Source organism: Poecilia mexicana, unplaced genomic scaffold (assembly GCF_051168715.1).
Source record: "Poecilia mexicana isolate PSO_F unplaced genomic scaffold, ASM5116871v1 scaffold_17, whole genome shotgun sequence".
Taxonomy (NCBI): Eukaryota; Metazoa; Chordata; class Actinopteri; order Cyprinodontiformes; family Poeciliidae; genus Poecilia; species Poecilia mexicana.
The window spans coordinates 9,187,330-9,204,193 of NW_028263386.1; the positions used below are offsets into that span (position 1 = coordinate 9,187,330).

A 16,864-nucleotide genomic window follows, 5' to 3' on the forward strand; every position below is an offset into this window, starting at 1 on the left:
AAGATGCCTCGTCATTGCCTTTTGGAAACCGTTGCAACATTCCTCTAACATGCGGTAATGCGGTTCATTAATCTGAGGAGGAGGAGGAGGTCGTGTTCATGTCAAGGTGAAGATCACAGCAGCCTTCAATCTTTGCTCTAATCCTGCCGTCTCCTTGCTAAAGCAGGGAGACAAATCAAAGGTCCACTTCTGCTCGTGTGTTGCCCTTAAAAAGTATTCACACCCTTTGAACTTTAATGGGATTTTATGTGGTAGACCAACAGAAAGTGTAGGATAATTGGCCAATGGAAGCGGTGGCCTTTATTTACAGTAACCCGACTGGAGAGGGGGCAGAAAGAGCAGCTAATGGTCCCAGCAGACTTACTTACAGCCTCCATATTTGGTGCTCCTGCTCTATTCCTGAGCCACAACTATAGATCCAAAAAGTACAGAGTGCATTTGAATCCTCTCTGCCCCGATGCTCCTAAATAACATACAGGTTGTGGTTGCAGTCAGAAGAGAGTATAGAACCTCATTAAAAAGTTCTACAAAGGACTCCACTCGCGGTTAGTTGTTCACTATTCTTGTTTTCTTGTTGTGTTTACCGCTGACGTCATGTGGAGGCTTTGTGCCCATGTCCCATACTCCATGTTTGCCACCACTTAACAGGTTAGGGGGAGTAAAAACAGCGTTTTGGATCAATTTCAGTGTTTCCATGTGGATGAAATTATTTCTGGAAACGGTCCCATGTTGGACGCTGGTGGTTTTGAAAACGACAGTCCTTTACTCTGGTTTGGATGGGCCGTAAATTACACACAAACTCTGTTAAATAGGTGATCTCTGAAGACAACTGGTTTCACTTGATTTAATTTAGGGGTATCAGAGGGCTTCTGCAGGTTTCACCAACTCAAATTGAAGACATTTTAAGACCAATATCTCCTCAGAAATATTCAAAAGTCTTCCAGCCAGCCAGCGATAAATTTGCACATACAGTACTCTTGGTGGACACAAAAAAGCTAGCCAGCTAGCTAGCATTAGCAGCTAGTTAGCCTCGACCACATTGTGCAAAGAAGATGCTTGCGTGCAACTCAAACTTTTGTCTGGCAGAAAAGGAAAAAAGCATAAAATACACAAAAGTTGGCTTTTAATATGTTAATCACAGGTATTAAATTTTGTCCTGGCAGGATAATTTAATCTTTGAAATAAAATTATGTTTTAAGGGTTTAATTTTAGGTACATAAATGTATGTACCACTGAATTACCTTTCACTTAAAAAATGATGTAATATTTTGACATAAAATCAGAATAAATGCCTTGAGGATTGTGGTCGATCAGGGGATGTACTACAAATCCAGGTGCTGCCCCTTCATTACAGGCAGAACCAGGCATTTAGACTTCATTCATGTCATCCGTGCTTCATAAAGCACGGATGACAAAGGGCTGCAAACCACCGGACAATTGGCTGATTAAAAATGATCAGAGGCCGGTTAGAGACAAAGTGGGCCTTTCTAGTACCCGTCTGAAACCCCGATTCAAATGGAGACACACATGAGTGCCCGTGTAAAAACTTGATTCACTGGTATACGTTGTTTCTGTGATACAGGAGCAGACTCAGAGTTTTCAGCTTTTAATTAGACAGTGGACAGGGCCTTTGATGTGACCTCTTTAATGTTTCCTCCTTGTTAATCAGCGTGATCCCACACAGCCTCTGTCTCGCCTTGTATCGGATGTTAGCAGCCCTTTCTCTCTCTCTCTTGCTCCTGCCAGGTGAAGTGTGACCAGTACTGGCCGTCACGAGGAACAGAGACGTACGGGATGATCCAGGTCACGATGCTGGACACTGTGGAGCTGGCAACTTACAGCGTCCGAACCTTTGCCCTCTACAAGGTAAAAACCTGCATAATCTGCATGTTTCTTGCCTCACATTTTGAAGGCTGGGGCATTTAGTGTTTTCTATAAACTGTTATGCATTTTGAGCAGTAAAATATTGAATTTGTCTCCTGTTATATGGGAAACTACATTATTTCTGTAGGCTATGTGGAGCTTTTTATTGGCTTTAAATCAGTGATTGATTTCTGCATGAAGTCTTGAGAGAGTGTGATTTTCAAACTGGACAGTTTGTTAATAAAGTGCAGCCTAAATTTGGAAAGCATTTTGTAGTTGAAACCAGATATTTAAAGATACTATTTTCTCACTGTCTGAAGTCAAATCAGATCAAATTCATCCTGTTTTAGTTCAGTGAGAATTATCAAAATGATTTGCATTTGCTAAATTCCAGAAAACGTAGCAAAAACACTTTTTAGATATTTTTTTGTAACTTTCTCAGACCAATATTTCTAAACGTAAAATGTTGTACTTTAGTTTACTTTGTCTCTGCTGCTGAATGTAGGATACCATCACAAAATATTATTACTTGTAGTAATAAATGGTATATAATAGAGAATTAAAACTGTCTTCTTTAGGTCATCTGTTGTTTTTATCTCCAACGTGTGGTGCTGGAAAGGTTTGAAAACTTACCTTGAAAATTCTTGAAAAGTGGTTGAATTTCACTGTAGGAAAGTGTGGGAACTCTGCATTCAAGTCAGTCCAGAACATAATTTGTTGAAACCCTTTCAACAAAACATAAACAAGACAAGAGGTTGGCTGGGACAGTAATTGTACATGAGAGGTCTGAGCCCAGAATAGCTGCAGAAACATGCAGGAAGAAAGAAATAAATCAGCCTACAGAGACAAAGTTAATAGCATGCAACCGTGCTGGGTAATTTCATAGGGTGTGAGAGAAAAGACATAAAATTGGACCAACTTGTGCTTTTCAAATCTCAACTGTACAGCTCCTTTCAAGGAAGCAGCGTGACTTTTTTTCATGCTAAAAGAAATGCTTCCCAGCATGAAAACTCGAAAAGCAGCCAATTAATATCCACCGTGTCTAATCCCGGTCACCTCGGTTCTCCTACAGAACGGCTCCAGCGAGAAGAGAGAGGTGAGGCAGTTCCAGTTCATGGCCTGGCCTGACCACGGCGTGCCCGAGTATCCCACACCCATCCTGGCCTTCCTACGGCGAGTAAAGGCCTGCAACCCTCCAGACGCCGGGCCCATGGTGGTCCACTGCAGGTGGGTGAAGCCGCCGCCGACTGGTTTCAGTACTGGAAAGAAGTGTGGCGTCCATTTGTGTTCAGCCCCGTTTACTGTGATGTCGCCAAATGAAATCCAGTTGTTGGTTCTAACACGACGAAATATGAAAAACCTCAAAGGGTAGAAATACGTCTGCAAGGCACTGCACATATATTCAAGTCTCTGCATAATATTTTAAAGATTAAAGTCATAAATAAAGGAGCAATGGTAATGTTTTTTTTTTTGTTTTTTGTTTTGGTAAAACATAAATTACCAAAATAAAATGTACTATAAGCAGCTGCTAGAATAACAAAGTGTTCTGTATTGTGATAAAAAGTAGTGATTTTTTTTTTTTTAAATCAATAGTGCTAGTTTAATGAGTTTATGTCTTTCTGCGGTGCCTTGCTCAAGTTTTCACATCCCTTAAGCTTTTTCACAGGTTGTCACATTACAACCACAAACTTTAATGTCATTTACAGGAATATTTTCACGTAACATTCCAACTTTAAGCAGTGTGTAAAAGGATGCATGGCTTTTGAGAGTGATTTGCAGGCTTGAAAAATAAAAGAAAAAAACATTTACACAGCATGATGCTGCCATCATCATCTGAAAAGTGCATTATTAAGTTGTATTCATTCCCCTCTACACTGCTCGCCCTAAATAAAATCCAGTTTGTGGTTGTAAATATAATTGTGTCTTTATTTTATTTATTTATTTTTTTTAACATTTAAAGTTATGAAATGAAGCACTAAAATCCTGAAACTATTAAATATGTTCTGATTAAAAACACACACATTGGAAAGAACAAAACTGAAGTCTCATCTTCAGTGTTTGTCCTTTAACTGGCCTCAGCTTTGTTTTGCTGCATGCATGTTGCAGCCAGCTTGATGTAAAGGTCCGTTTATACTTGTTTGTGAATGGAAACAGGAACAGAACTGTGCACCACAATCCAGAAGGTTTGCATATTTTTGCATTTGCTCCATTTAGATCCTCTGAGATGATGCACGCTGGCAAAATGTGCTGCCATTTGGCATTATTGGCTTTGCCAGATATCTGATTTTCCACACTAAGAGGAGCAAAAGAACACAGAGAAGATGAAGTCTTGTTGTTGTTGTCGTTAACTTGGGTGAGGTTTCCAAAAAAAGAGGTGAAAAATGACCTAATTTCAAGCGCAGACATCCCACTTCCAATAGACATCGACAACAGCATTACTCAACAGGGAAGGGGAGGAGAGGGCAGGTTGGAAATGTTACATTTACAAACCGTAACCTTTCAGTCTGTCTTCAATATCCAGTCCCAAAGCATAAAAAAAAAACTATTATACTTGGGAAATTCATCCCCACATCAGGATTATAAGTGTATCTGGTGCTTTTCTGTTCATTGAGTTGAACAGCTCTTTCTGCCACATTGTAATGATTATGTAGCTTCAGTGAAAATGGCATTAATTGCCACCCTTTGCCTCCCTCCAACAGTGCGGGCGTTGGCAGGACCGGCTGCTTCATCGTGATCGACGCCATGTTGGAGCGCATGAAGCACGAGAAGACCGTGGACATCTACGGCCATGTGACGTGCATGCGCGCCCAGAGGAACTACATGGTCCAGACCGAGGACCAGTACATCTTCATCCACGAATCCCTCCTGGAGGCTGCCACCTGCGGCAACACGGAGGTGCCGGCGCGCAACCTGTACGCCCACATCCAGAAGCTCACCCAGCCGCCGCCCGGGGAGACGGTCACCGCCATGGAGCTGGAGTTCAAGGTGTTTAAAAATATCCGTGCACACATTTTCTCCTGCTGCTGCATTTAACGTGTCTTGTAAAAGTACTCATTCCCATTTGAAGGTGCTGTAATGGGATAAGATTTGAGAAGTTTGGTCTATTTTAATGAGGTTCTGTGTGCAAGTCAAACACAAAGTAGTGCGTAATTGTGAAGTGGGAGGAAAAGGGTACAATTTTAATCCTAAATAAAACCCTGCGCCTTAATAAATCGCCCGAATGGTGATTGGATTACAGACCTGTGCATCATTTAGGGTGCATTGACACCAACCCTGTTTAGTCTGTTTTAACCAAACTTCAGGTCATTTGCCTAGAAAGTCCGGTTCGTTTGGGGAGATGTGACGCAGATTGAAAACGCAAACTCTGTCCAACTGAAGACCTAGGTCTCAATTTGGTTGAACTCTGAAGCAGTTCTAATGCATATGTGAACGCCAAGCAGACTGGAGACTGCTCCAAAAGCAGGAGGTGGACTATTGCGCAGGGCATTCTGGGTAAGTGCAGTCAACACAAAAGCTCAAGTCTGGTGCTGGTGGGAGAAATGGCTTGTGGTATTTTGCCAAAGACAAAAGAGAAATGCTACAACTGGTAAAGTCTCACTTTTGTTTACATTTCACAAAAAGGGAAGTCATGCACATTTCTTCTTCTGAGGCTTTTGTGTTGTTCTTGGTGCAGCGCCACCACAGGCGAGGGAGTTAATAGGTTTTCCAAAGGGTTTGGTTCATTTGACGCAGTGCAGTATGAAAGTGAACTGTAACAGTTGTAAATGTAACAGAGGCCGTATCATGCTGTGGAGTTGCTTTCCTTCAGTAGAGACAGGAAAGATGGTAAAAGCTGATGAAATGTAGTCAAATTCAACTCAATCTCAGAAGAAAACCTGTTAAAGGCTGCATTCATCTGTCTGGATTTTATTTAGGGGTATCAGGAGTAAGCAGAGTTTAATTTGTAAAACATCTCATAATAAAATAAGATCTGTGATTCATAAGGATGTGAATACTTTTGCAAGTCTCCACAATCCACCAAATGAGCCGATGCTCAGGAATCTCCGTGACATTGGGGCTGAGGCTTCAGGAGCATCTTCAGCACATCTTTTAGGATTAAATAAGCCAGAACAAAACACTTGTGAGCACATCGACCCGGTGACGATTACAAAATGACTGACACTCGCGCATATACACCCCTGCTGGTCCTCAAGGTCGTCGTAACACGGCACACATACCCTTTTTGTCAATAGCCATCGACTGTGATGTTATTACACACTTTCCTCGCAGTGCGTCCCTGCCATTAGCCCTCTTACGACCATGATCCATTCTGTTTGAAGTGATAATAGCATCTACACTCCTGCCAACAAGCGAAAATGAAAGAGTGAGAGGATGATTGTGGCGTACGTGTGGGGCTACGGCCTGCATCCCCCCCCCCACAGTCTGGCCACAACACACTCCGTCTCCTGCAGTAGCATGACAGTCCATACACTCTCCTGTGCCGTCCATCTGCTCTCTGTCCACTGCCAGCACCGTGCTTATGACGCCTACAGTCCGGCAAGCAAACTGGGACTTAATGGGAAGAGAAGTCAGCCACACTTCCTGTCGATATCCACAGCACACACTGGGCGTTTTCACACCTGACAGTCCAGTAGACTTTGTTCGATTGGGTACCAAAATTGCAACATTTGTTACATTTTCAGTTCGCTTTCACGATGCCAAACGAACCAAACACTTTGAAAAATGTGTTCACCCTCTCACCTGTGGTGGCGCTGCATCAAGAACCACTGAAAAAAACAATGTGAAAACCCCAGAAGAAGACATGAACACAACTTCCTTCTTTACAGAATGTAGTCAAAAATGGGGTGGTGTCAGATTCTAGTGGTTGTAGAATTTATTTTTTGTCTTTTGTAAAAGAAAATTTTAAAAAAGAGCTATTTCTTGCACTAGCCTTAGACTCTTGAATTTGCTTCGGGTGTGCTTGCCCATAATGCCCTGTGCTTGTAGACCACTCCCTGTTTGTGGAGTGTTCTCCTGTCTACTTGGCATTCACATATGCATTTGAACCGGACCAGAATTCACTTCAATTGGACAGAGACCTATGTGTGTAGGCGGACCAGAGTTCGCTTTTCTGGTATGCATCAGAGTTCGATTACACATTCACATCTACCCAGAAGAACCAGACTTTTTAGGTAGTCAAACTAGTTTTTGATTAGAGTGGATTTAAGTGGGATGTTTAGTTTGCTTTTCACATGTCAGTAAATGTTGTTTCAAATGTTCTTGTCTTCTTCGTGTCATTCTTTTGCTTCCCTGTCTGACATTTTCCCTCTCTCCTTTGTTTTATCAAACAGAGATTGGCCAACTCCAAAGCCCACACATCACGCTTCATCAGCGCCAACTTGCCCTGCAACAAGTTCAAGAACCGGCTGGTCAACATCATGCCTTTTGAGTCCACCCGTGTCTGCCTGCAGCCCATCCGCGGTGTTGAGGGCTCCGACTACATCAACGCCAGCTTCATTGATGGGTACAGGTCAGCAAAGATTAAAAATGGCTTTTTGTCAAGGCAGGACCACTTAGTTTCATATATTCTTGTAGGCTATGTCTACGACTTTTCTGTCAAGGAAATGCTTTAGTCAGACATATTCATTATGTTCGCTGACTCGAGACGGTTGAGACTACTGGTAACTTCCTGCTAATAAATCCTTGTAAGCTAGCTAGCTTTTTTGCATCCATCCTGGGTAAGTGTAAATTTATCATCAGTTGGCTGAATGATGTTGGTTTTTGCCGCTGACATGCTTCAGTTGCCAAATAAAACGAGGCTAGGTGGATTATGGAAGTCTTAGATTTAAGTTGGGGAAGCATTCTGCAGGTTTCTGGGTGAACATCAGGGACTGGCTCAAACTGAGCTGCAGGCTGAGCATTGTTGCTATTGAAACTGGTCCAAGAGGTTTTGTGGCAATAATTTTATTCTGTTGCACAAACAAGAAGCTAAAAAAAAAAAAACAGACTCGCTTTTTATGAGTTCAAAGCCTGTTTCAGTAACAAGAAACTGATGATTGATGCTTTTCAGACCTCAAAAGGAAAGAAGTTTCTGTTGAGTCATAAACTTGAGGCAGACGCTGACTGATTAGAGCTTGCAACTAAATACTTTCTCCCCTCGTATCTACAAAACCAGAGCGACCCCCCTCCTCCCTGATGATTCAGAGGCGTGAATCATCTCCAGAGCTTTGTTGGCGCCCCTATCTGAAACAATCGCTCACACTTTTCCCTCTCATAACAAAAAGAATGGCTACCTTCATCCTGCATACCTCAGTCAAAGGGATGAAATGTCAGCTGTGAAGTTTGTGGCTCCCTCCTTTAAGTGGTTTTTGTTTTTAAAGTTAAGATAAGGGTGCTGAGGAATGTCTGACAGGAGCCAGTCTGGCTGAAACGGCTTCCTTTGATAATCCCAAACAGGATTTAGACATTGATCAAACTCATCTTCACAGCAGAGATGCATTTCTTCTGTATGATGATCAGACAGGATGTAATGCAGGACTTGATTTTCTTTCTGAATCCTCTCTGCCTGCTGAGGATTAGAGTAATTTGCAAAAGTTTTGCAAGGCAGACAATGTCATTCAGTTTTGACATATGACCAGAGGTTGGAACTCCTGTTACAGTCAGCTTTGTGTTAACCTTTCCAATTAGACTCGGCCTGGAAAAACTGCAGGGTTTTACATCATCTGAAGAGGATGAAACGAGGGTTTAATGCAGCCGGGAAAAGTCTGGAATTTTCCAGGTCTGGTTTTAGAATGAGAGTTCAAAACTAAAACGATTTCCTGACCTTTGTTTCTTATTCAAAACCAAAATGTGTACTTTCTTTTTTCCTTCCTTGTTTCCATTTATTACTTCTTGTGTCTTACTTGCACGTGTCCTAGTTCACTCTCTATTCTTTTTGTATTTTCTTCTTTCCATGAAATCTCGTTCTTCTCTACCTTTGTTTTTTTTTAACTTTTATTCTGTTACTGTTTCTTAATCTCTCTCTTGAGTCCTTAATTGCCATCATCCCACCTTCCTGCCTTGTGACTTTTTCTGCTTGTTCTCCTCCTTTTCATTTGTCATACCATTCTTCCTTTCCTCTTGGAAAAGTTTAGTATTTCATAACTGAAGAACCGAGAACTCTGGAAATTCACACTGCTCTAAACGTTCATCGTTTTAATTTCAAAGGGATGACCTTTACCTTTTAATTTGAAAACCAATGTCCTAAAGTATCCAGACCCAACTCAGCTTGGACCGTGGCTGTTTTCTGGTCTAAGGTGACAGATAAAGCCGTACGTGAGCGGATGAAAGCAGCGGGCGGCATCCAGCTGCAAGAGTCATTCCCAGCCCTGTCGATGTGGCTTTTCGTTCGCTGAGCTGCCGCCATGGTGCGTGTCCCTGTGTGCTGTGTGAGTCCAAATTGCTTCCTAGAGGGAAGAAGATGAAAAGGCAGCACTCTGTTTTATATCTCTATAAGTGTGGGGAGTGACAGACAGAGCTGGCTCTTCTGTGGTTTAAGTGAAGGGATGGATTTAGTGAGCGTGAAATGCCATTTAATCCATATGGGCTTCTGCTTCGTATTGGGCCATGACAGAGATGACACCTCCGCTCTCCACCTCCCAACTCCCCCTCTTCTTTCTGCTGCTAATAAGAAGGTGCTCTGCAGAGGCCCACCCTCCTTTGTTGCTGTGTAAATAGTGTAATTGAAGCAGGAGTGTTGTAATGAAGTGTTTCTTCCCTTCTCCTGCTTTTCTCCATGTTCACTTTCTCCCCTTTTCCTCCTTATTCTCTCTCTTTCCATCTCCTATGCGTCCTCCTACTTTCCCTCCCTAATTTCCCTTCCCAACATCATGGCAGAGACAGACATCCGGGCGGGGACCTGTTGTGTGCACCAGCAGCACTGTGTAATTAAGCCGCTTTTAAAACGCGGGCATGAATAAAAACTAAACGGAGGCCTCCAGTGCCCTTCACCCCGGCGCCTTCAAGGAAAGCCAATAATATACTAAGCTAATGAGAGGCGAACCATTGATTCCAGCTCTGCTACAGAGAGCGCTAGCCTTGGATATGCTCTGATGCAGGCTGGAGTTTTAGCATTGTAATGAGGTTGAAATGAAACAGCATGTCCTGAAGCGCTGCAGTCGCGTGGGATGAGGCGGAGAGGGCTCATCGGGGCGCTGCGTGCACAGAAGTCAGGATTGTTGGATGATATTGGAATTGCTTCGGTTTTGGCTGGGGGACATTTTATGAGGAGGTGAAAGAAGTCCGTCCCATCAGTAAGAACTCTGACCCATATGGTCTGGATTGTTTCCCTGACCATCCCCATCCTCCTTATGTTCTGTCAAATTCCTCTGACCTCTTTTTTTTTTTAAAGCATCCAAGCCTGCAGATGCAAGAATTTCCAAGGATCTGACACACTGTTGTTATTTCTCAGATCCTATGAAATCATCACAGTTGTGAATCAAACATGCTTCACTCGTCTCAACCACTTGAGGGCGCTCACAGAGCATCATAGTCATTAAATATGTAGAAACATAACCCTGAGATCCACACCCTCGATCCCAATATGCACGCTCTAGAAAAGTGTTTCAGTGGCAACAGAGGTACTTTAAAGTTGACTTTTTAGATAATTAAAATTAAAAATGTAATTAAGACCTAAGCAAGATAAAATAAAAGATCTTGGATTTGAACATTTCTTAAAATTAATCATGAGTCATGAATTCTAAATGTTTGTACATTGTTGTAATCTTCAATGATGCCTACAAGGATGGCAATTAATCCTTAAACATTTGTGTGTCTTATCTAGAGATGAGACGCATCTCTAGAAATAAATGAAATAAAAAAAAAAAACACAGTTGGATAGATTTCAGGAAATGTGAAATACATTTAGATTAAATTTGTTTCCAAAACCAAAAAGTGAACCTGAGGATGTGCATCCAGTTTGGCAAGAATCCTACAGTAGGGTAATGCCCACAATTACCCAAAGTGGGTGTGGCTTATGAACAAAAGTATAAATATGGTGATGAAGTGAAATGTAATGGAAAAACATCTTGTTAAATGTTTTAAATGGACCAGAAAAGTTGATGCCCTCTATCTTCTGGTCTATCTAGTTCCGGTGTCATTTAAGCTATTTAAACTGTAAAGTATTGGCTAAGTCAGCTTTTCTTATGGTAAACAGCACTAAATTATATGTAGGTGCTGAAGACAATTAAAATGTATTATTTACAAATTTCTTAGTTTTATTACCAGAAAAATCAACAGCAGGATTTCCAAGAATTTCTGAGTGGGTGTCTACCCGTGAAAGTGGAGAGTCCTTTCAGCTTGAAGGCCCACGTATCTCTTTAGGAGTAAAAAAATCAAAATAAAAATGGGCATTTATATAAAAACCATCAGTGCAGCTTGAACACTACAGTTGTTCAAACTGCACTGATTTTGAAAAAGGCTCTTTTCAAACCAACATTAAGTTGCCATCAGGTAAAAGCTCAGAAACTATTTCCCTTACGCCATTTCTTTCTAAGTTTTTTGGTCAGTGACCTAGTAAGTCGACCTGAGGGGAAGTAATAGAGAGAGGTGCGCTGGGTGAGGCATGGGTGGGGTTAGACTTCATAATGGGCTCTTGGACCCCTTTTGTAACTCTTGCAATTAGTTTGTTTTGTCATGTCCTTTCTTTTCAGCTTTGGCAAAATCATATCGTGGGTCTGATTGCTCTACACAGATTTCCCTACAAAAAGGGGGGAAATGAAATTTTTCTCCTTGTTGCATAGGCAACAAAGTGACCAGTTGTGACGGTTAGTAAGGGGTAATTTTCTCCCATCTTCAGCTCTGAGACCTACATTGCACTATGATGGCCAGCTGGAAAGAGCACCGCTCGCTCCTCCAGCTCCCTCCGCCTCTTCCTCCTCTCTGTGCTTTGTAGATCTTTTTTCCCCTCCTAATTTTAATTTGATTCCGTCTCTTCCTGTATCCTCTCCTCTCTGTTCTCTCTGTATTTGTACGAGCGAGGCCCTGAGCATATTCTAATCTCCCGGTTCCATATTAGTGCCTCGCCTGCAGCACCTTCATTAGCTGTTCAGCCACGGCGTGTGTGTGTGTGTGTGTGTGTGCGCTTCGGCGGCAGCAGCGCATCTGAATACACATGCAGAGCTGCTGCTCTGATAAATACCTACACCTGAATGCAGGTTTACATGTGCGGCAAACATGTGCAAGTGTGTCTGCGTGCAATTATGCATGCACTTCTGCACTGGCTTTCTCCTTGCTGGTGATAAGAACACTGCTGCCACCTGCTGGTCAACAGGAGAACTGCGCAATCTGAGCAAAGTCACGTAGGACAGCAGCACTGCTCTGGCATCTCAGAGGATGAGCTCATCTCCAGTTTGGTGAGCATATCGAGTGCCCTCCCTCCCTAATACAGGATTGGGTTACAAAGAGGGAAAGAGAGAGAGAGAGGGAGAGAGACGGTGTGATCTAGACAAGCTAGAATTGCTAAAAGAGGAGAGTGACCATGAATTATTTACTATATACATTATGAACAAGAAAAATCTTTCTGTCATCCTCAGTACTACAGACCGTTGGATTTACAGAATGGACAGAATGCTTATCTTTCTCATTCCTGCATTTATCCCCATCATATTTATATCTCCACTATTCTCTTGTAGCTTTTATATTTTGGTTTTGGAAATTTCTTAGGTGATAAAGGGCAGCAAGAGTCCATCCAACTGGCCAAATGTGTTGCAGTTCAACAAAAACTAAATACAGATTTATATGTAAGCCAGTGAGCGGGGCTTAGGTTGCTCTGCAACAAGACTGGTTGAACGCTTTGATCTAAAAGTGGTGGTTCTATAAATAAAGGAAATGCTTCAGTAGGCCTATGGGTTTAGAATAACATTATAGACTTAACAAGAATATAAAAGCAGCAGCTTCAACCTTTGATGGTCACTACATAATTAAATATACACATAGATAAATCTGGATGTTTTAAATATTTCTGGATCAGTCACTTTTCTGCGACTGATCCGTTTCTACCAATCAATATCATGGTTTAAAAGGCCACAATCAAAGTTAATTTATTCTTTGATGCTCTGGACCTCAAATGAAGTCAGATCCATACTGAGAAATTACGATGCATTTTTATACATGTGTGATGCATTCATCAAAAAGTTTGACTGCTGAATTGTTGTAATCTTGCAGGTTGAACAGTTGTTTTATTTTTTTGATATGGCTCTAAGAAAATTCTGTGGCTGACTAATGATGCAGATGTCTGCATGTGAAGATAAAGGATTATTTCCCTTTTTTTAAGAGAATCCTTGGATTTCATTTATTATCTTAAGTTTAAAATTTAAAGAATTGTAAAAAGTTTCCAGTCAGATGACCCTACTGTGGCAAAGTGGAGGATAGTTCATTTAGCATTTGCTAACCTTTTTACAGCAGCTCTCCTAAAGTTCTTCCTGTAGTTATTGCTTTGTAATGTGCTTCATAATCTGTTGTAAAAGTGCCGTAAAGTTGATATTGAATTCCCTGTAACGTTTATTGGTTTTGCCCTCTCTGTGTATTTTCACCTTCAGACAGCAGAAAGCCTACATCGCCACACAGGGACCCCTGAGTGAGACCACCGAGGATTTCTGGAGGATGCTGTGGGAGCACAACTCCACCATCGTGGTCATGCTCACCAAGCTACGAGAAATGGGCCGGGTAATGCAAAAACTCTCACGCCCACAAACACCACAGATACGCCGCCCTGCGAGGCCAGCGAAGCGTTTCAGGCAGACGATAGCCATCTCTCGCAGGCCGGCTCGCCTCGGCTAAGCCGCTGAGCTGGGCTGCTCAAATATTAATTCATTCCAGACCTGAACAATAACTGCGGCTCAAAGTTTACCTCCTTATCAGCGCGGCTCTGAGGGTTCAAATCGGGCCGCCTCGGTGTCAGATTTATCTGGGTGCATTCCAAGCATCCCGATAACTCCGGTAGCCTGTGCTTTAAAATGAGACCTGTTGAAGGCAGAGTTTGTTCTTATTTGAATGCAACGTTCTGGACGCCGTTCCATAATTAGGGTTGAGATATGTAGGAATTCCATGGTTGTTCCCATTCTCACCGAGGTAGATAAGAGATTAGTTGTTTCATCATGGACGTGTTCAGTGCCTTGCTAGAATCTTTTCTCAAATTTTTATTGGATTAGAACTTTGCGCGTACGGTTTCTGGTCTACTTGGCATTCACAAATGCATTCAAACCGTGCCAGAGTTTGCCTTTTCGGACCATTGAAGTGAACTCTGGTGCAGATTGAATGCCAAGGGGGCCAGAGACCGCTCCAAAAGTAGGAAGCAGACAACAGTGCAGAGCATTCTGGGTAAGTAAAACCAAAAAATAAACTCCGGTGTCTGGCTTTACTGGGATCAATGGATTGTAGTTTTCTGCCAAAGACAAAGGAAAAATCCCACAACCGCTAAAATCTGACACCACTCCATTTTTGTTTACATTTTGTGAAGTAGGAAGTTTTGTTCAAGGTCTTCTTCTGATGTTTTTGTCATTTCCTTCAGTAGTTATGTAAGCGAGGAGGTGAAGAGGAGTTTGTAAGGGTTTGGTTTGTCAGTGCAGCTTAAAAGTGAACCGCAGCAAATGAAAAAGTAATAAACGTTGCAATTTTGATCCCCAAATGTACCAAACTGTCAGATGTGAAAACACCCTTAGTGTCACTTTCATTCAACAGTCCATAAAGGACAGACCTGCACAAAGCACGAGTGGTATGAATACTTTTGCAAGCTGCTCTGTTATGTCATCCCTTGTGTAGAAGAAGACGATTAGAAGCAGTTACCTAAATGTCGATCCACTCCTTTTAAAGGCAAAATCTGCAGAAGCGTTTTGGTCCCCCATCAAATTAATTTCAGTCGTTTCTGCTGATGATTTAGGCGATTCTGACATTACTCAGCCGCACAGCTACAGCTTTTATCACCCTCTCAACCATAAGCGGCGCTGATAGAAATAAAAGCCCTCATGATTGTAGTTAAGAACACTAACAAATTATGTAAATATTTTGCCACCGAAGATGAATCGGTTTTTCTAAACCATAGATTAGTCTTTTGGGATTCTCTTTTGTGAGCAGAGACATTTCCATCGCTGAAAATGATTAATAACTTCCAGTAAGCCACACGTGATCACAAGGCAGTCATTAAGTGAGAATGAAAAAGTGGGTTTTTCTTTCATCCAGAAGGATTTTGTTGAAAATGTCTTTTTTTCTTGCAGGAGAAGTGCCATCAGTACTGGCCAGCAGAGCGTTCCGCCAGGTACCAGTACTTTGTGGTGGATCCAATGGCTGAGTACAACATGCCTCAGTACATCCTCAGAGAGTTCAAAGTCACAGATGCCAGGGTACGTTGAGAGAGAGAGAGAAAAAAAAAGAAGTGTCTGTGGGTTCCTTCAAAATCCCCAGCAACTCTTAGAAATCCAAGCATCCAACCAGAATCCATCCTCACTTTAGCTCTCATCAGAAACAGCAGCAGTGATCAGAACGCATCCCGTGTTATTTTCCCTGACAGGCTGACACCCAGTGAATGCGCCGTGTTTACCCAGATTTAGAAACAGTAGGCTCGCTCTATAGATTGTCTTTGGTGTGTGTGGATGTGTGTGATTTGCTGTGAAAATACATGAAAAGCACAGGCTTGGGCCCCTGAGGGGGGGCAGCACTGGAACTCCCTGTGATGCAGTAGTTTCAATGTTCTATAAATACACCTCAGTGTCATCTTGAAGGCTCCCACGGTTGCTGCACTCTAATCCCACATCCACTTCTTCTTTTATATACATGTGGCTCACAGTCTTCGCTTCTAAATGTATGCTTTCACAGCACAAACATGGAGGCCATTTAAAGTGATTATATTTCAAACAAAAAGAGGCAAATTCTGGACAGACGGGAGGGAAAAGAAAAATGCCTCTGAGCCGCGGCCTGCTGGTTTCGTCTCCCATCTTGGTTGTCGGCTTTATTTAAATCACAGCCCAGGTGGAAATTAGATGCACTCACTTGGACCTCTGACCTGCTGTTAGTTTTTGTGTTTAGTTTTTTTTTTTTTTAAATTACGCTATCTGCAAATAACAGCCCGGTTCAAGCGTACTGAAAATCCATATCTGTCCCCGTCAGGATGGACAATCCAGAACAATCCGCCAGTTCCAGTTCACCGACTGGCCTGAGCAGGGAGTGCCAAAAACTGGAGAGGGCTTCATCGATTTCATTGGACAGGTGCACAAAACTAAGGAGCAGTTTGGACAAGATGGACCAATCACTGTACACTGCAGGTAAGAAAGGCGCAACATTTGTAACCGATTACTTTCCGGACCAAATCACTCAAGAGTAGGACTGCAACTAAAAACCAATTTAGAAAATCGATTATTCTATCAATTCAACAGATAAAAAAAATCAACACATTCTGCAGATTTTCATTTACATCTTAAGCCTTTTTGTACAATATTAGAAATACATTAAAAGATGCAAAAAAACAAATATGTTACTTGTTTAAATAAGAACATTTTATTTTACATGTAATTACACAGCATTCATTTAGTGAACGCTTAATCATTTAGCAAAGGATGCATCTGGAGCTAAAAACTTTTTCTAACATTAACATGGGAAAAGCTCAGCCCTTCCTGCTAATCATTTCAGCCCCGTTTTAAACTAAACACACGCATTTAAAATTGATGAAATATGCTTAAAGTGTGGTTTGTGTCATGAAATGAACCAATTTAAATGAACTCTAACCTTTTTAAAAAGAGTGGTAAAAGAGAAAGCAGAAGTTATGCTAGATACAGCATGAGGTGTAACACAAAGTGACTGATTCTTTGATAAAAGTCAAAAACCTGAACATGACAAGCCAGAATCTAGACGTTGCTGGCGAGCCGGGCCTGAACGAAGCAGAGGAGGAGCAGAAACAGAGAACAGCTGAAACTGTCAGGATTGAAATTAAAACACAACAAGCTGGTGGAGCCTGAGAGAGCCTGCAGTGAGATTATCAGATGAGGATTAGAAA

At 42.0% G+C, this 16,864-nt stretch overlaps 1 protein-coding gene across 5 annotated transcripts in view; it reads left to right on the forward strand.

The window, feature by feature from the left end:
* The window catches only part of LOC106914758 (protein tyrosine phosphatase receptor type F), a 235,999-nt gene that overhangs the window by 215,780 nt on the left and 3,355 nt on the right, over nucleotides 1–16,864 (forward strand). For all 5 annotated transcript variants that reach the window (XM_088014931.1, XM_088014930.1, XM_014981784.2 and 2 more), the window contains 7 exons: nucleotides 1,747–1,866; nucleotides 2,936–3,090; nucleotides 4,563–4,848; nucleotides 7,194–7,372; nucleotides 13,419–13,545; nucleotides 15,093–15,218; nucleotides 15,982–16,136. In XM_088014931.1, coding sequence (XP_087871057.1) covers nucleotides 1,747–1,866; nucleotides 2,936–3,090; nucleotides 4,563–4,848; nucleotides 7,194–7,372; nucleotides 13,419–13,545; nucleotides 15,093–15,218; nucleotides 15,982–16,136 — 1,148 coding nt within the window. The remainder of the gene's footprint in view (nucleotides 1–1,746; nucleotides 1,867–2,935; nucleotides 3,091–4,562; nucleotides 4,849–7,193; nucleotides 7,373–13,418; nucleotides 13,546–15,092; nucleotides 15,219–15,981; nucleotides 16,137–16,864) is intronic.